The following is a 25376-nucleotide window of genomic DNA, read 5'->3' as shown; positions in this document are numbered from 1 at the left end:
TTTCTGCGCTTGGGGGGCGCAGAACATCCACGGTCGGAGTTGATGCGCTCGGAAGCAAAATAATACATTTTCTTATTAGGCCTATATTAATAAATATACATGCGTATAATAACTAGTATTAGGCCTATTATAATAACTATAACTCCAAATTGATAGCAAAATAATGCATTTTCTTATTGAAATTATGGCGGATCATTGCTGCGCTCGGGCGCAGAAAATCCACTGTCGGAGCTTCTGCGCTCGGAAGTGAATTGCTATTAGTATAACCGAATTGACAGCAAATAATATATTTTCTTATTATAATAACGGTGGATCATTTCTGCGCTCGGGCGCAGAACATCCACTATCGGAGTTGATGCGCCCGGGCGCAGTCCCTTATATGTAACGGTGGATCATGTTCTGCGCTCGGGGCGCAGAACATCCACTGTCTGAGTAACTGCGCTCGGAAGTAAAATAATAGATTTTCTTATTAGTCCTATATTAATAAATATACATGCGTATAATAAAAATAAATTATTTTCTTATTTTATTAATAAAATACAATATGCATGCGTATAATAACTAATATTTTCTTATTATATTAATAAAAAAAATAATCAAAATAATAGATTTTCTTATTATAATAACGGTGGATCATTGTTGCGCTCGGGCAGAACATCCACTGTTGGAGTAACTGCGCTCGAAGTAAAAAAAAAAAAGAGTCTAGAGTCTAATATAATATAATATGTTTTTTAGTTTTTGTTTTTTTTTGGTTTTTTTTCTCATTTTACATTTATTTTCTGTTTTCTTTCATCTACATTCTTTTCTTCTTTTTGTCTTTTTTTTCTTTCCTTTTTTTTTCGTTTATTTTTCCTTGTCGGTACTTTTCATGTAACCGCAAATGCTATTTCAGATAATTCCTATTCAAATATAATTCTGATTGACACATGACCACTTGCAATTCGGCCTTTGTTAGTCAACAGATAAGTAGGTGTAATCCATTGGATTCCCAAACAAGCGGAGGGGGTCCAAAAATTAGCATAAGCGAAGATCAATGTCAATTTTAAATCCACGGCAGAGGATAATTATGCGCCGTCATTTTGTGGTTAGAGATTAAAGGAACCGATAAACGTGGTTTCATGTCGCCGGCATCTAAACTACACCAAGGCCTACGATATATAGACGAATAAGGAAATCACAAACGCTATTTTCTTATTATGTTAATAAAATATAATATACATGCGTATAATAAGTTAACTCCGAGAAGTTTATTGCTATTAGTATATTTATTTTATTTATTCATTGGAACATACACTTTTGTATCAGTGGCACACGCCTAACCAGCGGTGCGTTCAAAAACAACAAATATACATTATATATAAACAAGAAACAAAATTATAACACAATTGAATATATAGTCCTACATACAAAATTATGGCCTTAGTACAAAAATTAAGGGGTACTACACCCTCGATAAATTTGTGTCTATTTTTGCATTTTCTCAAAAACTAATAACACACTGGTAACAAAATTAATGTATATTATAGGGGCAAGGAATCCAATTACTACACCGCTTGTCTTGAGTCATTGAAATTTCAGTGTAATAATTGGATTTCTTGCCCCAATAATATACATAACTTTTTTTACCAGTGTGTTACTATTTTTTGAGAAAAATGCAAAAATAGTCAAAAATTTACCACAGGGGTGTAGTACCCCCTTAAAGGAAAAGAAATTGCCAGTATGAACCTAGACTCGATCCTCCAGTCCTCGAATACTCACGCACGGCCGCTCCACTGTGCTGTATTAGGCAACGTGAAGGATTGTGGGTAAAAAAGGCGCCGCCATTAGAGGCCAGAAGGATTCAGGCTAGTATGAACCCAAGTTGATTTGAAATGGGTCCTTAGCAGGAAGAAACTGGTGGATCATTTCTGCGCTCGGGCGCAGAACATCCACTGTCGGAGTTGATGCGCCCGGGCGCAGTCCCTATATGTAACGGTGGATCATTACTGCGCTCGGGCGCAGAAAATCCACTGTCGGAGCTTCTGCGCTCGAAAGTCAAATAAATTATGTTCTTATTTTATTAATAAAATATAATTATGCATGCGTATAATAACTGACAGCAAAATAATAGAGTTTCTTATTATAATAACGGTGGATCATTGCTGCGCTCGGGCGCAGAACATCCACTGCTTTTTTGGAGTAACTGCGCTCGGAAGTAAAAAAAGAAGTCTAGAGTCTAATATAATATAACTAGCGGGATACCCGCGCTTCGCGCGGGTCCCCGCTAGATGAGTAAATGGGAGCGATCACTAAAACAGGAGGAATTACTGAAAAGGTAGAATCATTGAAAAGGTAAATTTTATTTTTCTAAACCTGTTCCTTCTTGCATTTCCATTTAGCTTCTTTCTTTCTTTTCAGTTTCTTCTACATGGGTCTAGTTTGTTCCCATTAAAAATTGCTATTTAGCTTGGGATTTTCCGTTTCCATGTTATTTATTTATTTAGGCCTAACCGCATTCCCATTATTTTCTGAATCTGTGCTTTCTTACGCTTCCCATTTAGCTTCTTTTTTATGCTGCTTAGCTTGTGATTTCCCGTTTCCATGTTATTTATTTAATTCTGTTTTCATTATTTTGGCTTCATTTTTCTTATAATTTCCTGATTAGTTTTTAATTTTAGCTTTTTTTTTCTTACGCTTCCTGATTAGTTTCTTTCTTTCCTTCTTTATTTTGCTCCCGCTTCATTTAGTAACCCGTATAATACCGTATCTTTTTTGTCTTCCCTTTCTTTTCTTTTTTATTCATTTTATTCTTTCTTTCTTTTCAGTTTCTTCTACATAAATCTATTTTGTTCCAATAGATATATGCTGCTTAGCTTGTGATTTTCCGTTTCCGTGTTATTTATTTATTGAACCCCGTTCCCATGCATTATTTTATAAATCTACCCTGACTTACATTTTGTCCTTTTAGCTTTAGGTTCTTTTTCTATTATTTTGTTCCCATTTTTCATATTTCCTGCTTATTAAGTTATAGCTTGTGATTTCCGCTTGTATTTAATTCTGTTCTCATTATTTTAGCTTCCTTTTTCATGAATTATTTATTTATTTATTTATTCTTTCATTTTTAGGTTCCTTCCTTCCTCCCGTATCCTTACGATTTTTATCATTTTGGTAATCTCTTAACCAAACCCAGTACCCCTTTTTGTCCTACTTTCTTTTCTTTTCTGGCACGGAAAGTTGGCCTATGCCTATGCGTCTTCCTTTTATTTATATAGATTTATTTATTTATTTACTCTAATCCACAACCCTGTACCCATAACCCATCCATAGTAGGCCTACCTTTTCAGTTTTGTCTTACTTTCTTTTCTTTTCTATTTCTCTGGCACGGAAAGTTGGCCTATGCATATGCGCCCCGTGCGTGCGAGTCACATCCCTTGTACGCCAACGCACTACACCAACTCGCTGCCAGTTAGTTACGGTACGCGCTACCACTGAGTTTTGACAATAAAAAAGCCCGGGGAAAAAAAAATCCCGGTTTTAACCATATTTGTTGACCGTTTTGAACCAAATAAAGTGCAATGCATTTCCCGTATATATTCCTCAATCTCCGGACGATTCATAGGCCTAGAATAAATAATGAAATTGTACACTGACTGTCTGCACCCCGGGTCTCCAAGCAGGCACTATCACCATTCTAGACTACCAGACCACTGTTTCCTACGTTACCTTAGTGATGACGCAAAGACCTGATTCACGCGTCGTAGCCTTAATTTCTTGGCTGCCAACCTTGATGCAGTGGCGGAAAATGGGGCGCGTAGCTCTGCGTAGGGAAGAAAAGCTCGTAAGATCATTATTAAATTATGCGCTGTTGTGCATCTAGATAGCCTGAATCATTTCTTGGCCACCTCGCAGTTGGCAGAAAACGGGGCAATGTTGGTCTGCGTATGGTTTTTTAATGGAAATATTATTACGCGGTTCACACTGTCCTTATTACCCACAATACCACTGCGATCGATTTTGCATAGCAACACGACAGTTTTTTATGTTATTCTCTTAGTTACCACCAATTTTTGCAAAAACGAATGTCCGATGGAAAAATGGCAATATGTACCCGATCAATATACCACTAAATCATAGCCGAAAGTCTAGGCAATTCGGAGAACACTCGCGCACAAGATGAGCAACCTTCCTTTTATTTATACTAGCGGTCACCCGTCTTTCGCGGTTCGTAAATAAATGCAATTTTACGAATGCATCACCACCCTCCGAGTTTTATTATGAACAATTTTACCAACTCCCTAATTTGTTACCGATTGATCAGTCGTTTCATTTAATTCATTTTGATCAACTTTTTCTTTGTTATAACCCCCCCCCCCCGTGTTGTCCCCTATCCTCCTTGTTCTTTCCACTGTTCTCCCTTTAGCTCCCTCTTCTCCCTCTTATCCGCTCGGCCTCTTATTTGTCCCTAGTATAAATCATGGTTTTAGTATTTCTTCCTAGTCAACTGCTAAAACATTTGTGAATGTGAATCAGAAAATGTACAATTTATAAGTTAGCATAAGTAGGTCCAATGCTCAAAAAATTTATAACGGCTATTAATTTGTATTTTTGCCATGTTCGAAAAATTTGATGGTCACCCGTGCATCGCGGATTGTTAAATAATTTCGCTAACCCATGGCACCCATGCACTCTTCTCACTCATTTTGATTTTCCGTGTTTATTATTCCCACTTGCTTTAGAGGCAGCGTGTTGATACGCGATGTCGCGAGATGACGCGAACTAAATGATACGCGCTTTTTTATTTGACGCGGCGTGTTGGTACGCGAAGACGCAAGATTTTTATGTTTGACGCGATGTAGTTGTTAGGCAGACATAGTAACTGATGCTCAATATTTTGAGGTCCCTGGATATTTTTTAAAGGTATTTTTGCTCATTTTAGACTTTAATCACTAAGATTGAAAAAAAGTGAGGTGAATATGCAGCGTAACTTCGGTGAATGATTAGGTTTGCAAAAGTGAAATTTGCAGTTGCATCACCACCGCTCGAGTTTTTATCTCGAAAAGTTTTTGCAACTCGGTAATTTGTTATAGATAGATATGTTTTTTTGTTTTGTTTTGGTTTTTTTTTCTTCTCATTTTACATTTATTTTCTATTTTCTTTCATCTTCATTCTTTTCTCCTTTTGTCTTTTTTTTTTCTTTCCTTTTTTTTCCGTTCACGCTTTCCTTGTCGGTACTTTTCATGTAACCGCAAATGCTTTCTCAGATAATTCCTATTCAAATTTAATTCTGATTGACACATGACCACTTGCAATTCGGCCTTTGTTAGTCAACAGATAAGTAGGTGTAATCCATTGGATTCCCAAACAAGCGGAGGGGGTCCAAAAATTAGCATAAGCGAAGATCAATGTCAATTTTAAATCCACGGCAGAGGATAATTATGCGCCGTCATTTTGTGGTTAGAGATTAAAAGAACCGATAAACGTGGTTTCATGTCGCCGGCATCTAGGCTACACCAAGGCCTACGATATATAGACGAAACATAAACGCTATTTTCTTATTATCATACTATAAATAGGGAAATGTTGTATCTATGTATCTATGTATGTATCGCTATAAAGGCTCCGTCAGTTTCGATCCAAATGTCGCCAAATTCATACGGGAGATCGAGGAATATACGGGCGTGTTTAAACTTTATTTGGTTGAAAACGGTCAAGAATTGGCTGCAAAAACAGTGAAAATATGGGTAAAACGGGTTTTTGTTATGAAAATCAGTTACCAGCATACGCGTCACTGCAGCTGGCCGGCAGCGCGTCGGCGCCAAGCGTGCGTAATGCGCGATACGCCAATGCGCGAGTAAGCGGCGCGAGAGCCACGCGACTTAAGCGAGCCAGAGACCAGTGGACATGATAATAGGGAAAGAAGGAAAAATGATAAAGGACAAAATGGTACATGGACGGGTCACGGGATGAAGCGGTACTATAAAGAAAAATTAAATTAAAATGAGGAAAAAAAGACGAGTAATTAGACCAACGGGTTAAAGTAACTAAATGAAACGGGAACGAAACAAAGAAGGAAAGAAACTATTCAGGAAATGTAAGAAAAAAAGAAGCTAAAATAATGAGAACATAATTAAATTAAAAAAACATGGAAACGGGAAATCACAAGCAGCAAATAAAAAAGATGCTAAAAGGGAAATGTAAGAAAGTACAGATTTAGAAAATAATGGGAACTGGGTTAAATAAATAAATAACATGGAAACGAAAAATCACAAGCTAAGCAGAGGAAACTAAAAAAGATAATGTTAGAAGAGACATATTTAGATAAATAAACATGTACCTTTTCAATGATTCTTCCTGTTCAGTAATTTTTCCTGTTATAGTGAACGCTCCCATTTACTCTCCTAGCGGGGACCCGCGCGAAGCGTGGGTATCCCGCTAGTCTTACTATAAATAGGGAAATGTTGTATGTATCTATCTATGTATGCTATAAAGGCTCCGTCAGTTTCGATCCAAATGTCGCCAAATTCATACGGGAGATCGATGAATATACGGGAACGTGTTTAAACTTTATTTGGTTGAAAACGGTCAAGAATTGGCCTCAAAATCAGTGAAAATGTGGTACGTTGCTATGCTGGGTAAACAAAAAGGAGTCAGTTGTCAAGCTAGCCCGCATGCGCGTCATACGGGCGTATCTAATGCCAAGCCGCTAGCGTAAGCGCAGCGATAGCGCCGCTGGTAACGCAAGCACTACGCCATGTCGCAGTAAACGACGAGAGTCGCGCAATGAATGATAATACGGTGAACGACCGACCGAAGGCGTAATAAATACGGGAAAAGATGTGTGTTAAAAAGTACAAACAACATGAAGAGGTAGGCCTACTGTAATTAAAAAAGAAAACAAAATGAGGACAAACAGGTAGGCCCTCACGGTATGTGGGTTAGCCTATAGTTAGTCACAGTAAGAAAATGAAAACGGGAATAAAATAGGCTAAAGAAGGAAAGAATAATAAAATCTAATAAAATTAGATGATTTAAATTAAAAAAGCTATTAAACTGAGGACAGAACTAAATAAATAACATGAAAACGGGAAATCACAAGCTAAGCAGCAAATAAAAAATGAAGTCAACAGGGAAATGTAAGAAAGGACAGACTTAGAAAATAATGGGAACGGGATTGAGTAAATAAAAAACATGGTAACGGAAATTTGCAAGCTTAGCAGCAAAATGTTTTTAAAAGATGGAACAAAATTGGCCCATGTAGAAGAAACTAAAAAGAAAGAAAGAAACTAAAATGGAAACTTAGGCTTAACGAGGGTCAGACTCAAATAAATGAAATTTACCTTTTCAATGATTCTACCTGTTCAGTAATTCCTCACGTTTTATTGAACGCTCCCATTTACTCACCTAGCGGGGACCCGCGCGTAGCGCGGGTGTCCCGCTAGTGTTAATAAAATATAATATGCATGCTAGGGTGCATACGTAGCCCTCATAGTTACCAATTAACTTCTACCTAGTCTTAAAATGTTCCATTGGTTAAAAAAATCCCCCTATGAAATTTAAACGAAAATGAAAGTCGTGTAGGGGTCCCACGGGGAGCCCAAAGTACGGAATCTTCTTCCTTACCTATGTTCATAAGGCAGCTATTTGTAAATGCTTCATTAATGTATTGCAAATGCAATAGCTGCCTTCTCTGTGTTATTTGTATTGATGCTGTGAGTTCACTGGTTATCACTTGTTGAAATAGAATAAAAGGAAAATACATAAAGCAGCTTTTTGGGCTATTAATATGTACAAAATAATAGCTGCCACATGTATTTTAATATGTTTCATGGGAAAAGTGTGTGATTTTAGGCCTATAATTTATATTTTTCACATAAGTGCTGTTCATGAAGTTTTGATTTCCTGTTCATTTCTCTGCAAGTTAACATGGTATTTGACACCACTGGAAGCAACAGAGTCTAGCATGTGACATCAGCCTGTGACCATTCAGCGACACCTAGGCGTGCACTCCTGTGGTCAGGTTGTGTAGGCATCACATTGGTGAAATTATACTCATATGTTCAATGACTTAAAGATTGAGGTCTCAAAGTTGCCTGATGTTTCTCTTTTATTGCGATTTCACAAGTACTTTGAATTACTGCCATAAAAGAGTGATCGGCGTCTTTACTTAGTTGAGCCTTTCCCCATACAGAAAGCACTCGGAAGATGATAGAAGCTTGGCATGCTTGGAGACTTTGGAGAGCTAGTGCTCATGAAACCTTAACCCCCAAATTAGGCCTTCAAAAGATGATCATCAAGAGTTTGTGGAATATGTCTTCTATTTTTAGGTGGCAAGGACAAAGTGAACTTGAGGCTACCCAGAGCCCCGCCCGAGCACTGCACAAAGCAAAGCATGTTTAATGGCCAAGCTTCTATGATGCCATAAAGATCCATCTGGTGGAATCTCAAACTTCCCCAAGGAATAATTACAACAAGACAACAATTGCCAAGAGTGAGGGACTTAGTGATATTTGCTACCCTTATCTATAGCAGCTTGTGGTGGTTTACACAATGTACATGCAAGTCTGCTGGCAATGCACCATGGAATGACTTGAAACTGTACCACTGTCTGTTTAAAATGTATGAGGCCGTAGATCCTGTAGTTTCAAGCAGTGAAATCAGAGCTTTCCAAAGGCATCTCTGCACCTCAATACAGAGATGGTACCACATGCACTCTTCAGTAGTGTTGTACCGAAAGAGGAGAAACAAGCACTAGCTGTCAGACTCTTGGCTGTTAGGCCTCAGGAAGTAATGCATTTTCAAAGTGATCATTATGGTACTGGATTTGGGAAGCCCAAATTCCCGGCCCAAATTTCCCAAATGCATAGACCAGTGTACTACCCTTGCTGATAAGTTTTACAAAGTAGACCATGAGTTTCTCACAGAGAATGTTAAAAGCTGGCCTAACTTTGCTGCATACCAAGCATCTGCTCATATTGTTGATACTTTGAATGTGATAAACAAGACTTATGTCAAACCTTCGGAAGCGGAAATCTGAAGAGAAATACATGTATGACATTAAAATATCAAACATGCAAAAGCAAGCAGGTATTTAAAGCTTCCTTTTTAAAGTTAGTGTTCAGCAGCATAGTTAGTACCATTTCTGACATTGTTCTGCCTTTGGGCGTAAAGTTCTGTGACTTCAGCATAAATTCATGTAGTTGTTTTGCCATATATTACTGTGTACATGAAGCTCCAGTGAAATATAGCATAAGGCAGCTATTGGTAACTATGTACTTTATATTGCCCAAAGCTGCTCTGCATTTAATTTTGTGAATTAGGACTCTGAAAAACTCTCAGAAACTATGGACAAGGTAGTTATGCAGAATGAATCATAAAGCAGCTATCATTTTCTACATAAATATATTGCATTCCAAATAGCTGCCTTTTGCGTTTAGTGCTACAGTAGCAAAATACTTTTGAACGGCCTGTGGGACCCCTAGACAATGATCGATTTCAACCAAATTTCACATGAGGGGTTCTTTTAGGAAGTGGAACACTATAGGGGTAGGTAGAAGTTCAATGCTTACATTTTTGAAAATTAGGGGGCTACGTATGCACCCTAATGCATGCGTATAATAACTAAACTCCGAGAAGTTTATTGCTATTAGTATAACCGAATTGACAGCAAAATAATAGATTTTCTTATTATAATAACGGTGGATCATTGCTGCGCTCGGGCGCAGAACATCCACTGTCGGAGTTGATGCGCTCGGAAGCAAAATAATAGATTTTCTTATTATAATAATTAGGGGTTCATTCATAGGATTGAGGGCATGATCGCTGTTTATGCCCGAGGCGTGAACCGAGGGCATAAACAGCGATCATGCCCGAAATCCTATGAATGAACCCCGTTCATACATACCCAACATTCTTAGCAATTCAATACAGATGAAAATAATAAGGGTTTACAAGTTTAAATAACATTTCCATACCGTTTTCCTTCATAAATTGGAAGAAAATGAGTAGGCCTACTTGCAGGAAGCAGCTCGACTCATGAGGTCAACGGCCGGGAGTCAACGCGTAATACGCGTCATCTTTTGCGCTCCGCGTGAGTGGGCGCGGTGACATTCGCGTGTACGCAACACTAGCAAATCGTGGATTGTGTTAATTGGGTTCCAACGCTGCGTGACGCAGCTTGTTTATGCCCTGCGTACTGGTCATAAACGGTATTTATGACCAGCAAAAAAAGGCGCAAATCCAATCAGAAACGTCGTTATATCGTGAGTATGTATGAACGGTGGATCATTGATGCGCTCGGGCGCAGAACATCCACTGTCGGAGTTGCCATGCGCCCGGGCGCAGTCCCTTATATGTAACAGTGGATCATTGCTGCGCTCGGGCGCAGAACATGATCCACTGTTGGAGTAACTGCGCTCAGAAGTAAAAAAAAAAGAGTCTAGAGTCTAATATAATATAATATGTTTTTTTTTCTCATTTTACATTTATTTTCTGTTTTCTTTCATCTTCATTCTTTTCTTCTTTTGTCTTTTTTTCTTTCCCTTTTTTCCGTTCACGCTTCCTTGTCGGTACTTTTCATGTAACCGCAATTGCTATCTCAGATAATTCCTAGTCAAATATAATTCTGATTGACACATGACCACTTGCAATTCGGCCTTTGTTAGTCAACAGATAAGTAGGTGTAATCCATTGGATTCCCAAACAAGCGGAGGGGGTCCAAAAATTAGCATAACCGAAGATCAATGTCAAATTTAAATCCACGGCACACAAAACATTCAGAACAATACAGAACAATATCAATGAGGATAATTATGCGCCGTCATTTTGTGGTTATAGATTAAAGGAACCAATAAACGTGGTTTCATGTCGCCGGTATCTAGGCTACACCTAGACTATGCCATAGTCGAATTTTATTAAAAATATGTTATTATTAGTCATGATGAACCCATTTCGTTGAACTCAAAATTATACTGATGTTTATTAAAATTAAGAGTTAAAAATATCAGACGATTAGTGACAATAAAAGTAATTGAATGCAACATTATCTTGCATAATTATAACGGCTCACTTTAATACTGAACAATTCTGATTTTGGAATCTACCAGTTTATTGATAGCGAACCCCGAAATTTCGACTATGAACTTTGAATTGTAAGCGACCAATCACAAGGCAGATCCATTTAAAGATGCATTATTACATCATGGACAATTTTAGTTAGGCCAGAAATTGGCCTAACTCTCCATAGAGTCCCGTGTTAAAAATCTTAACCGCAAGGCAATGTCAGTAGTCCACTTGGGAAGCTAACAAACAGAGGGAGTAGGGTGACTGATCAGATGTGAAAATCTATCAATTGTGCACACATTAATTAAATCAGAGTTTTAAGCTTAAATACAATATCCAGAGTATGCACAATGGGCAAGTGGACTACGGGGTAGTCTAGGCTACACCAAGGCCTACGATATATACCCGAATAAGGAAATCACAAACGCACACTCGGAATCAACTTAAATTTTGGGAATAACCTACTTTGTGGATATCTATTGAAAAATTCATAAAAAGAGGATGCTAGGATCACGAAATCCTCCTTTAATTGTTTTTGTGACATAATTGTGCATTCTACTTTTAATTGTGTTTTATTCCTTTTTGTATATAATTATGTATGTTGTTGTTTTGAACGCATCGCTCGTTAAATAAATAAATAATAAAATAAATAAATAAATACATATTTAATTAATTAATTAATTAATTAATTAATTAATTAATTAATTAATTAATTAATTAATTAATTAATTAATTAATTTAATTAATTTAATTAATTTAATAATAAATTAATTAATTAATTAATTAATTAATTAATTTAATTAATTAATTAATTAATTAATTAATTAATTAATTAATTAACTATAACTCCGTTTAGTGGATTATCTGCGCTCGAGCGTAGTATTTTAATATTAAGAAAATAATGATGTTATTTTACTTCCGAGCGAGAAGCTCCAACACTGGATTATCTGCGCCGAGCGCAGAAATAATCCGCCACTATTTTGCCCCAAAATAAATATTTTCTCAATCACACTTTGACAACAAACTTTTTTTAAAAAGCAACCTGGAATGTTCTTGACAATATATTAGGAATAAACATGACAAAAAAACCCTCGAATACACACCAATATATTTGGAACAAGAAAATCAATATATAATTATTGTAATGATAATGTCAATACATTCGGAGTTATAGTTATTATACGCATGCCTAGGCCTATATATTATTTTGTTTCCGAGCGCAGTTATTTTGGTTATTTCCAAAAAAACAACAACAAAATGGCCGACCCTACTTTCTTTTTTCGTCGCGGCCTTATCGGTTCCTTTTATCTATTAACCACAAAATGACACCTACTTATCTGGTGACTAACAAAGGCCGAATTGCAAGTGGTCATGTGTCAATCAGAATTATATTTGAATAGGAATTATTTGCGGTTACATGAGGACAAGGAAACGTGAACGAAAAAAAAAGATGAAGAAAAAAGAATGAAGAAGAAAGAAAACAGTAAAGAAATGAAACTTGTAAGACCTATAGACCTAATAGTAATAAACTTCTCCGTAGCGCTAATATAAATAATTTATTTAGCTTCCGAGCGCATCAACTCCGACAGTGGATTCTTTGCGCTCGAACGCAGCAATGATCCACCGTTATTTTAATAAGAAAATCCATTATTTTGCTTCCGAGCGAGTTACTCCAACAGTGGATGTTCTGCGCTCGAGCGCAGCAATGATCCACTATTACATATAAGGGACTGCGCCCGGCGCATCAACTCCGACAGTGGATGTTCTGCGCTCGAGCGCAGCAATGATCCACCGTTATTATAATAAGAAAATCTATTATTTTGCTGTCAATTCGGTTATACTAATAGCAATAAACTTCTCGGAGTTTAGTTATTATACGCATGCATATTATTTTTTATTAATATAATAAGAAAATATTAGTTATTATACGCATGCATGTTGTATTTTATTAATAAAATAAGAAAATAATTTATTTGACTTCCGAGCGCAGAAGCTCCGACAGTGGATTCTCTGCGCCTATTATAAAAGGCCTAATACTAGTTATCATACGCATGCATATTTATTAATATAGGCCTAATAAAAAATGTATTATTTTGCTTCCGAGCGATCAACTCCGATAGTGGATTCTCTATGCCCGAGCGCAGCAATGATCCACCGTTATTATAATAAGAAAATCTATTATTTTGCTGCCAATTCGGTTATACTAATAACAATAAACTTCTCGGAGTTTAGTTATTATACGCATGCATAATTATATTTTATTAATAAAATAAGAAAATAATTTATTTGACTTCCGAGCGCAGAAGCTCCGACAGTAGATTTTCTGCCTTGAGCGCTTAACAATGATCCGCCGTAATTTCAATAAGAAAATGTATTATTTTGCTTTCAATTTGGAGTTATAATAGGCCTAATACTAGTTATTATACGCATGTATATTTATTAATATAGGCCTAATAAGAAAATGTATTAGGGCTATTTCATTATAAATGACAACATTGAGTCCCAAAAGGGGTCAAAATTCAAACTCATTTATTTCATGCAAATTCATTATCATTTCAAATTTCAGATGGTGTGTCAATAATTCTCAAAATATTAGAGCGTCAAACCCTCAGGAACCATTAAAAAATTAAATTGAATTTTTGCTGTGTAAAACATAGCTGCCGCCTGAGGGGACATTTTTTTAAACAATTTAATACACAACTTTGAAAGAGTATATGTAACCAACATTGGGTTCATACTTATTCATATTTAGTCTGTAATAATTGTTGTATGTTCCTTTACACTTCAGTGTCTTAAATATGCCAGTTTCAATATAAAACAATTAGTAAATTGATACTAATCCAGATAAATGGTGCAAAATTACTACATATTTTTAAGGATAAACTTTATCTTCACATGAAAAATTCATGAAATAGTCATTTTGTCCTGCCCAATAGCTACACTGATGCATAAGTTAGTATTCTGCGTCAATCTGTTGTACTAGTCATGGAAAACCTAAAATAACAGACCCCTCCTGTGTCATTTGTTCTGGATAGGACACATTTTTTAACACATAATAAAGCATACTTTAACTTTAGAAATAGCTGCATTAACAAGAAACTATCAATATTATTGCATAAAAGATCCCCAGCATTTAAAATCCACTACAAACAGGGTTAATATTCTGGTTAAATTAGGAATATTGCAATTTTTAGCTAACCAAGTTCAATGCAGAATAATATCATATGTGTTCTCAACAACTGGACAATAATTTGAACACTAAAGTGGTTTGTAAGCATAATTTGCAATCAAATGCAAAAATTTCCTGTAGGTTTGGCTCTTTGAAATTTTTATTTTTAGTTTGTTTACCAATTCATGGAAATGACATAATTGTGCTGGAGAGGACATTTGTTAAATTGCAAACAGAATCGTGGATACAGGCTTGCAAAATGCAACAAATACCAAATCATGTGCCACCTTGGTAGAAGGAAGACCACTCTTCCTCTACAAATTTCACATTCTATGATATAACCCTTCTTATTTCAACAATTAGTAATTAACTTCAGTTCTGGAGAGGACAAATTTTAACGCGGAACTGTGGTATCAAGAACAAGTGGTCTACTGTATGTAAAATAAATGAATTCCTCAATCAGTGCCCTGTCCCATCAATTGGTAATATAACACAGATTATACAGGTAGGGTAAGGGTTTATATTTCCTCTTTAATGTTAACAAAAATGGAGGCATGAATTGGAGAGGACACTCATTTTTTATTTAACGAAAATGCCAATTTTGCAAGAATCTCGAATTTTAACATTTTTGCACCAATTTTCACCATTCAACTTGCATGATGTTCCACACATATCATATTTTCATTGCAACAAGCACATTGCCATAGAATGTACCTAATTTTTCAAAGAATTAATTCAGAATACATGGGCAAAATGAAATGGGACTCCAAAATTGGGTTAAAATGTACCTTTTGGCAATTTTTTATACAAAAAATAGACAGAATTCTGTAAAATGCTCATGTAGCTTGTAGTTTGTGGCATACTTAGAATTAAGTTAATAACACTGCATTATCACCCTAATTATATCAACCAGATATGATAAAAGCCATTTTTGTGAACGTGTCATTTATAATGAAATAGCCCATTATTTTGCTTCCGAGCGCATCAACTCCGACCGTGGATGTTCTGCGCCCCCGAGCGCAGAAATGATCCACCAGTATTATAATAAGAAAATGTATTATATTGCTTCCGGCGCAGTTACTCCAACAGTGGATGTTCTGCGCCCGAGCGCAGCAATGATCCACCGTTACATATAAGGGACTGCGCCCGGGCGCATGAACTCCGATCGTGGATGTTCTGCGCCCGGCGCAGAAATGATCCACCGTTATTATAATACGAAAATCTATTATTTTACTTCCGAGCGCAGCAACTCCGACAGTGGATTCTCTGCGCTCGAGCGCAGCAATGATCCACCGTTACATATAAGGGACTGCGCCCGGGCGCATGAACTCCGACAGTGGATGTTCTGCGCCCGAGCGCAGAAATGATCCATCGTTATTATAATAAGAAAATCTATTATTTTGCGTCCGAGCGCAGTTACTCCGACAGTGGATGTTCTGCGCCCGAGCGCAGCAATGATCCACCGTTACCTATAAGGGACTGCGCCCGAGCGCAGCAACTCCGACAGTGGATTCTCTGCGCCTCGAAGCGCAGAACATCCACTACCGGAAGTTCTGCGGAGGGGCGCAGGAGCTCCACTGGTGGATGACGTACATAACTCAATTATGTTAACGAATACGATGTGAAAAATAAGTGCCCTGCCCATCCAAAATTACTTTGGGCGGTTAATGGAATGAATACAGTACACAATATTAATTTCTTTGAGTCTAATTTCTTTGATATTTCTTTAACCACTTTTTCCTGACCAGATTAATGGCATTATTAAATTTGACACTTCTGCCGAATTGTTGTTAACTTTCTTAGTTGGCATCGCTTATAAATATTTAACAATATGACAGACACAACATTTAAGAGGAAAAATTTTATATTAATGAAATGCACTTGTACAATGCAAAACCAGCAATAGTCACTGACAATCATTCTTGACCATTCTTTAAATTTGCAGGCTCTGGAACAGGAAAAGCATAGCCTCCAAATGCGCCTCTCCTCTAAAGATAACATGGAGAAGAATCAAGAGAATGAACTTGAGAATCAACGTGTGCAGCTATTAAGAGAAGCAGAACAGCAGAGAGAACACGAGCTGGTCAAGCATACACGCATTGTCCAGCAGCTACAGACAAAGCTAGACGCTCAACAGGCAGATATAGAGATGGCGGGGATCACAGAAGAACAACTCAGAGAAACGGTATGTAAAAACTTGTCATAATGGTACTGCTGTGTGTACATACATAGGACTTGTAGGTAGTGGTTTAAAAGCAACCTATCTTGGTGATGCACTCTCTCTTTCTCCCCTCTTTTCCAATGTAAAATGAAAGACCAGGAAAACATGCATTTTTAAAGAGATTGATGGAGAGTTACAAAATAAGTGAGGCAAATATGGGAGCATTATCAAAAGAAAACTGCAGTAATTTTGCTCCAAAAGAATATCCTTTCACACCTTCAAAGAATTAAAATATAGAAACATTTACTTTTAAAATTTACTAAAGCTGCATATATACCTATGAATTGATGTTTTACTTTTACTTTGTCTTAAGGGGGTACTACACCCCTGTGGTAAATTTGTGACTATTTTTGCATTTTTCTCAAAAAATAATAACACACTGGTAACAAAAGTTATACATATTTTTGGGGCAAGGAATCCAATTACTACACTGAAATTTCAGTGACTCAAGCGGTTCAGTATATATGATAGGAAACGAGGTACATGCTAGCGGTACCTTATTTCTTATCATAAATAACGAACCACTTGTCTTGGGTCACTGAAATTCCAGTGTAGTAATTGGATTCCTTGCCCCTATAATATACATAAGTTTTGTTACCACTGTGTTATTAGTTTTTGAGAAAATGCAAAAATAGACACTTTTATCGAGGGGTGTAGTACCCCTTAAGAAGTGACATAAAATCATTACCTAAAGTTCTTCAAATAATTACAAAAAGTTAAATTTCACTTTTGTAATTAGATTAAAGAGTAAGTAATTGACATTTGAGGCCGCCACATTGAGGTCACCATGGGCCGCATACACAGATCTCTGGTTGGCTATCCCTGAACTACATGAACTTTAAAAGGTATTATTTGATTTTGTGTTTTGTTGATTTTTTTCTTCTACTTACTTTTGACTCTTATTGTTTTGTCTTGTTTTATTTTTCAGACTTTAAAGCAGGAAGAAATGCTGAAGTGTGCTCATGACAAACTGAGTACACTAGAAGGTGTATTACCAGTTGATGATAATGAGGAATTGATGACGCTGAGACAAACTTGCAACATACTCAAATCTGAAAAGGTATGACCACCCACTTGCTACCTAGTGTTGGCTTATAGCAAATGTTCTGTTGGAAACTAAATTGCACTCAAACTGACCAAATTATTCAAATGCAAACTAAATTTGTGTGCAGTGAAGAAATATTTATCTGCTTCGATTATAACTGGTTTCATTTTAGTCTTGGACAGCAAATGGTTAAATTGGTATGTTTTAGCTCTCAAGAGAAATGTACCAATGGTTCAGGTTAACACTACTAGAACAGTACCTAATCAGAACAGAGGTAGGGCCTACTAAAAAAATATGCTATATTTCTTATCGTACCCTGTATATTGTGCATGTATTTCATGTATTTTCATGAGTTCACTGATTGGTTTATATTATTTCTCTCAACAAGGAAAGTGCAGATTAAACTCCCACCTTATGAGCTCAGGTCTTTTGAAATGAGATATCAAATTATCAGGTTATCAGCCCAAAATGCTTTTTAATATGTCACTGACTTACAGAACCCCCGGGACGGAACCAGAACCAAATGTACCAGTAGCAGTGGTCAACGATTAAAGATTTCTTTTCTTGAGCGAGAATTTGCTGATGATCAATGATAATCCCTTACAGCTCTAAAGTAAAATACCAACAATTAATGATATGATCCAACATCTTGGATCTTAAAAGAGATAAACAAATTTGCCAACACATTTAAAAAAAAATACATCTTGATTTTTGAACTATGGACTTTAAATTTATTAGGATTACTTAGAAATGGAACTGAAAAAAGTTGAAGACAAGCTGGAACAGATGTCATTCCTGATGGATACCAAGGACCAACGTGTTGAAGCAATGACAAAGGAGGTAGAGGAGGAACGTCATCAAGCTATCTCAAACTTCAATGCTCTGGAGGTAGGTTGACACATAGCAAGAGGCTGTTTACATTGCTGCTGAAAATTGAACTTGATTACATGTTGGAAATATTTAACCCTATATTACTTGATATAGTTGTGTATATGTTTACTGGATCTGGATGGCTTCATCTACATACTGTTTTTTTAACAAATTAGGTTCAAGCTAATGCTTTTCTGAAACCTAAGACATCCTATAAATGTATACATGTTATTCCAGTGCTCCCTGCGTGTGTGACTATAATTTTCAAATTAATTGGCTTAATCATTTGCTTAATAAAGCTTGGATACATGTTAAAAATGTCATTTTTTTTATTCCATTTTTGTTTTTCAGAAATGTAGAGAAACAGTAACTGATTTACAGGTTCAGTTGGATGTTGCTAGGATGGAGACCATGGGACATGAAAAGAAAGGCAACTCTCTATTTGCTGAGGTGAGACCAATAAATAGCAAAGCTGATGAAATATTAGCAGAAGTAACCCATTCAGATTACATTGCCTTTCTTGCTTACTATTGCTCAGATGTTATCTTGTTTGATTTTATCCATAAAGTGAACATCAGTTATTGGTAACTGTAAGATAATGTTACACTTTATCAAGTTTGTTGCAGCGGGATATTTAGTTTTTAAAGGTGCCCAGTCTGTCAGAATAGATAGGCGTAAGTACAATTAATAAGAAGTTACTCTGAAATGGAGCCTTCCAATTACAGTTAGTCTTAAATGAAGCTTATCAAGTACAGTTAACCTGAAATGGAGCACAGTTAGCCTGAAATGGAGCCTTCCAATTACACTAAATCTTAAATGAAGCTTACCAAGCACAGTTAACCTGAAATGAAGCCTTCCAATTCCAAGCACAAATACTCTGATATGGAGGCTTTCAATAACAGTTAATCTTAAATCAAGCTTACCAAGCACAGTAAACCTGAAATGAAGCCTTCCAATTCCAAACACATTTACTCTGAAATGGAGCCTTTCAATTACAGTTAATCTTAAATCACGCTTACCAAACACAGTAAAACTGAAATGAAGCCTTCCAATTCCAAACACATTTACTCTGAAATGGAGCCTTTCAATTAAATCTTAAATCAAGCTTACCAAGCACAATTAACCTGAAATGGAGCCTTCCAAGTACACTAAATCTTAAATGAAGCTTACCAAGTGCAGTTAACATGAAATGAAGCCTTCCAATTCCAAGCACAAAATACTCTGATATGAAGCCTTTCAAACACAATAATTCGGAAGTGAAGCCACATGATGTATTGTTTTCTCATTCGCCATTGAAATTATCAAGTATGGCTTCAGTGTCATAGATGTTTTCCCTGATTCAGGGATATGTGGCCATGCCTTACACTCACAGAATGACAATATAAGTATTGTGTAGAAAATGGTTTGAATTTACAACCAGACATTTTCTAACAAAAGTGCTCAATAACTTTTATAAAATTGAGAGCAATTAAGACTTTTAAAATGATATTTTACCCTTTATTGTTAGGTTGAAGATCGCCGCAAACAACTGGAGAAAAAAGTAATCTCCATGAAAACAAAGTTGGATGCCTCACAGCAGCAGCTTACTCTTAAGAAGCAACAACTGTCAAAACTCAAGGTAATAATGAATGAATGTGAAATTATATCCTGAAGTGCATTTCAATTCATAACAATGATACACCTAGATTGCATACCAGGCTGATTGAACCAAAAGATCTATATTTCATGTACATAAAACCATATGAATTATGTAAGTTTATTCAAAATACCATACTTGTCCTGAATATTCTGATGTTACTTCATACATCAAGTCTGCACACTGAATCAAGTTACCTAGCTCTCTTTTCTTTTCCTTATTTTTTTGAATCGGTGTATGGAAGTGTTCCAGTACATATATTCATAAAGTGCAGACTATGTCAATAAATTCATAAGAATCTATTTAAATTTCATGTTCCAGACACAACAAATTAGAGATGATAAAAACCACATTTGTACCACATTAATATCACAATGTGCATATAATAATTTCAACTTAATAACAAGTATGTGTAATAATTTTGATACAGTACCAGATAGCCGGGCTACTTGAGATGGGTGGAGGTAGAGCTGATGCCGCTCAGTTGGAGAGATTAGAACAGGCTCTGAACCAGAGAAATGGAGAAATACAAATTCTTAACAGCAAAATTGCTCAGATGGAACAGAAACAGGTAAAACAATTTAAAGTACATTTTTACTTTATATTAGTATATTGTATGTCAATCCTGTATTATTGAAAACTTTGGCTAACAAATGTTGTAGTACATTTAGAGCAAAATGAGAGTATTTTGAATGAATTTTGGAGCAGTTACATTTCAGAATAGAAGTGGTCAGCCTTCTTTACTTACATGTAATATTAGAGACAATGACATTTCCTTGCATGGCCACATTTTCTATATTGGTCGTCTTTTTTAGTTCTATATATTACCAATTCCCTTCTTACTTCACAAGCTCCCCATACAGGGACAAGATATTCAATTGTCCACATCATTAATCTTAATTAGAAATTCCAATGCAATTAGTCGAGATTAGATTGGAAAGTTTCATTTCTCTTGACCCAGTGGCTGACAGTAAATTTGTCACTTGATTGTTGGGAGTGGCCTTCTTTTACTTGATCTTTATCTTCAAATCTGTTTCTTGTCTTTCCATATAGGCCTGCATGCTTATATAGGCTTTTTGGCCTGGCTTGAGTATTTTGTTTGAGCCTGGTCCTACCAGAACTCAAGTGCATCTCCACATGGAGCAACCATTTATTTGTAATATTTGTAGATGCGCAATAGCATATTCCCAGCATAAGTCGAAATATTGCGAGTTGCAGGTGTTACAAATGTTTAGGTAACTGCCCTGCCCCTGTTTGGGTCTTGCCTATTGTGTTCAACGTAATAAACCGTAAGTCATGTCCATTCCTAATTCCATGTGAATGAACACTTGCCTCTTATACAGAATGTGAGTGTAGACAAACATTTGGATGCTTTCTGCAAGAAGTTTACTGGAACGGGACAACAACAAAGTGGAGGGGCTCAAGTAGATTCTGATTTAATGGACCTCGTTAAGCTGAAGCTCAAAGAAGCAAAGTAAGTTTTTGTTCAGTCTTTGGTGGATCTACGCCAGTGTTGTAATGACTGGAGTTATTGACTTCGACTGGAGTCATTGACTTCGACTTGGGTTGACTCAAGTTGCTTTTTCTGGCGACTTGACTTGACTCAAACGAAATAGTAAATGACTTGACTCAACCACCCATTGACTTGCTTTGTGACAAGAACCAAGGTTGACTTGTTACAACACTGCTCTTCGTCCACATGGCACGTTTTGTGTTGATGTACATGTAGCATGTGGTCTAGGAAATTTGGTTTGTTATTGACTAATTGAATCGTGTCATGAAATATCAGTACCTCATTGACTGAACAAGCCATGTAGCATTGCATGACCCTGGCATGACCTAGTTTTTTTCACATGATAAATGGTATGTCCATTGGCAAGTACCAAAGACCTTGCCAAGAACTGCAACTGCATGCAACTTAATTTAAGTTGGTGTTTCCATATTGGTATGAATACATGCTGTATCAAAATGATTAGTACACATCAGTTCCCAGTGATTATAGATACATGTATATGTAATTAAAAGTCCTAAAATGGTAATTTTGGGTTATATCAAGAGGATCCAATGTTACATTTCAAAAAGGCAGGCCTTTCAATCAATATCAGGGATGTAAATCTTCCAGAACTTTTTTAGGAGGGGATGATAACTTGCAGCCTATTCCTCAGCCACTTGTCCAAGAACCAGATGGATTTTCAGGAAAAGGATATGTTGCCCATTTACATTCCTGCAATATCAAACTGATGGGTACCAAATATTTTGATTCAGTTCGTAGTACGTCCTTTGTAGGGATCTATGGGATGTGTATAACTTTATAAATTATAATCTAAACCTGATTAAACTTTGAAAATAAATTGTTTCATATTTTGTAGAACTTTTCATAACTGCAGAACGGCAACCGTCATGATTAGTTTCTTTAAAATCATTTTTCATAGAGTCTATACAATAATTTCCATTCGATTGGTTTTGCATAAAATGTCTGAAAACACAACTCCTACAGATTTGGAAAGACCATGAAGCAGAACCTATGTTATGCCCCATATTATTAACTTACATTCTCAAGTTGACTTAATTTGTTATCTTTGTCCATTTATAGTGATAAAAATGAGAAGTTAACAGCAGAGCTGAAGACAGAGAGATTGCAAGAAATGATGAGCAAGGACAGCCTACTTAGAGCTGAAAGACGTCTCTATCAGGCAGAGTCAGAGGCAGACAGGTTGCGTGCAGCTAACATTAAATTGAATCTGAAATTGGATGAATTAAGGAGCAAATACAATATCCCAGGTAAGGAAGATATTTAGTGGTTTATTTCCACTTTTCAGCCCTGTAAATATATGTTATCTGCAGAGGCAAAACATTTCCACAAAGCTAGTAAAGGAGAGGCTACAGAATTAGAGAAGGAGAACTGGGACTCCCTATACAGCAACATACAATCGCGCCGTCGGCTATGGAGAGAAAATTGGGGGTATTCAGGTCCTTTCCGACGGTGCGCGGAGACGAACGAAAACAATTCTGCATCTCATCTGAAGCGTCTTGGTACTTAACAACTTGGTCTCGAATGCGGCTCTTAGTCATATGCGCCCATCATCCATGTGGCGCTTGAATGACAATAAATGCCTCAAGCGCATTCCGAAGGAATCCGAATACCCGCAATTTTTGCTCCATGCCTATATCAAGATGGCTGTCGAGTCCCGATTCTCCTTCTCTAATTCTCTGGGAGAGGCTTAGATGCCAGTATTGTGGTTCTGTCAACTGGTTGTGCCAGTATTCTTCCAACTTTTTCGTCATCCCAGATAGGAGGGTATGAAAAACTAGTGCTAGAAATTAGACATACCAGTACAGAATTTAACAGCCTTGTGATTTATCTTTGGAAAATTTGTTTTGGGAAATTTAGACCTGATCACAAAATTAACTTGTCAATTGTTAGAGATCTATGCAACTTTTGCACTTTGGAATGTTCTGGTTTTTGTAGTATCCATTCTAATGATGGTTTAATTTGCATTTTTATAGATCCTGAAGCTGTCCGACAGAAAGCACCCCAGTACTACATAGAGAAGATCCCTCTTCCAACAGATGAGCCAGAGGAGAAGCCAACGGAATCATCAGAACCAGCGGAAACAACAGCCGCAGCATTTGATGAAGCATTAGCAACAGTAGAACCACAAGTGGTTGTTACAGCAGCTGATGACATTACACAAAGCTCTCAGACAAAGTCTTCTCCAGATGCTGAAACAGTCTTTGATTATTCACCAGCTGAAATTGCGGCATCATCTAGTACCTCTGGACTAGCAAGAGACATTCAGCAGCAACCATTTAGAGACCTTTTAACTGTAGATGGTGCAATCCCAAAGCTCAGGAGAACATCCAAGAAATCAGTGAGCATGAATGAAACTGTGTCCACTATAGCAACAACAGGAGAGGTGCTTGAAATGACTAATCTGAAAACGGGTGATGAAAAGTCTAGTGTCTTGAAACGCAGAACGGGAGATGAGGAGGGAGACCCGGAGAATACAGGTCCAGAACAGGGAGGTGGAGGAAAACGTAAACCTAAGGGTCGCAAATGTCATAATGTCACTTATATGGGTTCAGAGCCTAAAAATGATTGCAAACAGCAGTGAATGTTGTTGTGGGATTGGATGGATCTTTTGTTGAATCTATTTGTGAATACTAGTCAGTTGGGATCATTTACCAGTTGAAATGACATGAAAAGGTCATTATTTCTTTAGGTTTTCCCTGTGGCAGTACGCAGGAATTCAAATTAACTAAAGGGCCATAGTATTTTATCAGGTCTTTTTTTTTTGAGATTTTTTAATTAAAGGCCTAATCATCATCAAAATCATCATTATTCATCAAAATTCAGATTATGGCACCTTTGCTAGCATCATAGATGTTGCTTACATAGCCTGCTGGTGGTTGATCCGAAAGTGTGTATAAGACAAAATGAGACATTTTACATGAATCTGTAATTTCTCTACTTAGAGCAATTAGCAACATATATTCAAATGCGGTTTCAATACTGCGCTGTTTTCCTCATATTTTGTGTTAAATGTTAAAAGTGCTAACATTAACATCTTTTTTAGTCATGAGCTTTTTGCAACTATAATTGTGAGTCACACTTGAGTTATATCAATAACATATTCTCTGTAATTATTAAATTCAACCAATCTGTCAAAATACCTTTAAGTACTCGAACAGTACTTTGGAATATATGATCACTGATTTCACAATATCCATGTGTGTGGCCAATGTCATCAACTTTTTACGGTATTTGTAGCAATTCCGTATTGTTCGTGGAGCACTGCAGCACTGCCAGATGGTACTAGCAATGTTTTTAATAGGAATTATCCTGGAAGTTATTGTAAAGTCCTAGTTAATGCCCCCATTTTGGAAAATGCAATGCCCTGGGTGTTAATTAGAGAGAAAATGGGGAGTCCATTCTTATTATTATCTTAATCATTTTCCACTTTTTTCTATATTTTGTAAATGTTTGCAAATATATAAATATAGCATATCTTAAGGGATCTAAAATGAGCGTTTATTATGTTTCTACAGTATTTTTGTGGGACATGAGAGCACCTCAGACCTATCGAATTGCATTCTGAATACTGAAGCATGTCTTTCTGATATCAAATAATTTTCATTTTTGAAAATCACAATATAATACAAATTTTATGACAAATTATAAAAATTTGATATTTGTCAAATTTTTGATATATAACAGTCCTCGGTAAATTATATAAATCTAATGACATATTCTTAAAGTGTATGTAGCAGGAGGAAAAGTCGACGGTCAATTGAAAATTTTGACCTTTCATATTGAAGATATGGATTTTTTCCCCAAAAGACCTAATTTTTTTTGGTGTTTTGGGAAAAAAATCCATATCTTCAATAATGAAAGGTC

At 36.5% G+C, this 25376-nt stretch overlaps 1 protein-coding gene across 3 annotated transcripts in view; it reads left to right on the top strand.

The window, feature by feature from the left end:
- The window catches only part of LOC140148715 (protein Spindly-B-like), a 32658-nt gene extending 7671 nt beyond the window's left edge, over positions 1 to 24987 (top strand). For all 3 annotated transcript variants that reach the window (XM_072170757.1, XM_072170759.1, XM_072170758.1), the window contains exons 3-11: positions 16152 to 16391; positions 17356 to 17487; positions 18211 to 18360; positions 18694 to 18792; positions 19850 to 19960; positions 20409 to 20549; positions 21322 to 21452; positions 22572 to 22759; positions 23486 to 24987. In XM_072170757.1, coding sequence (XP_072026858.1) covers positions 16182 to 16391; positions 17356 to 17487; positions 18211 to 18360; positions 18694 to 18792; positions 19850 to 19960; positions 20409 to 20549; positions 21322 to 21452; positions 22572 to 22759; positions 23486 to 24093 — 1770 coding nt within the window. In that variant the 5' untranslated portion in view covers positions 16152 to 16181 and the 3' untranslated portion in view covers positions 24094 to 24987. The remainder of the gene's footprint in view (positions 1 to 16151; positions 16392 to 17355; positions 17488 to 18210; positions 18361 to 18693; positions 18793 to 19849; positions 19961 to 20408; positions 20550 to 21321; positions 21453 to 22571; positions 22760 to 23485) is intronic.
- Positions 24988 to 25376: the final 389 nt, after the last annotated feature.

This window comes from Amphiura filiformis, chromosome 3 (assembly GCF_039555335.1).
Source record: "Amphiura filiformis chromosome 3, Afil_fr2py, whole genome shotgun sequence".
NCBI classification, from domain to species: domain Eukaryota; kingdom Metazoa; phylum Echinodermata; class Ophiuroidea; order Amphilepidida; family Amphiuridae; genus Amphiura; species Amphiura filiformis.
The sequence above is the reverse complement of the archived record's forward strand: the minus strand, read 5'-3'. Positions and strand labels throughout refer to the sequence as shown.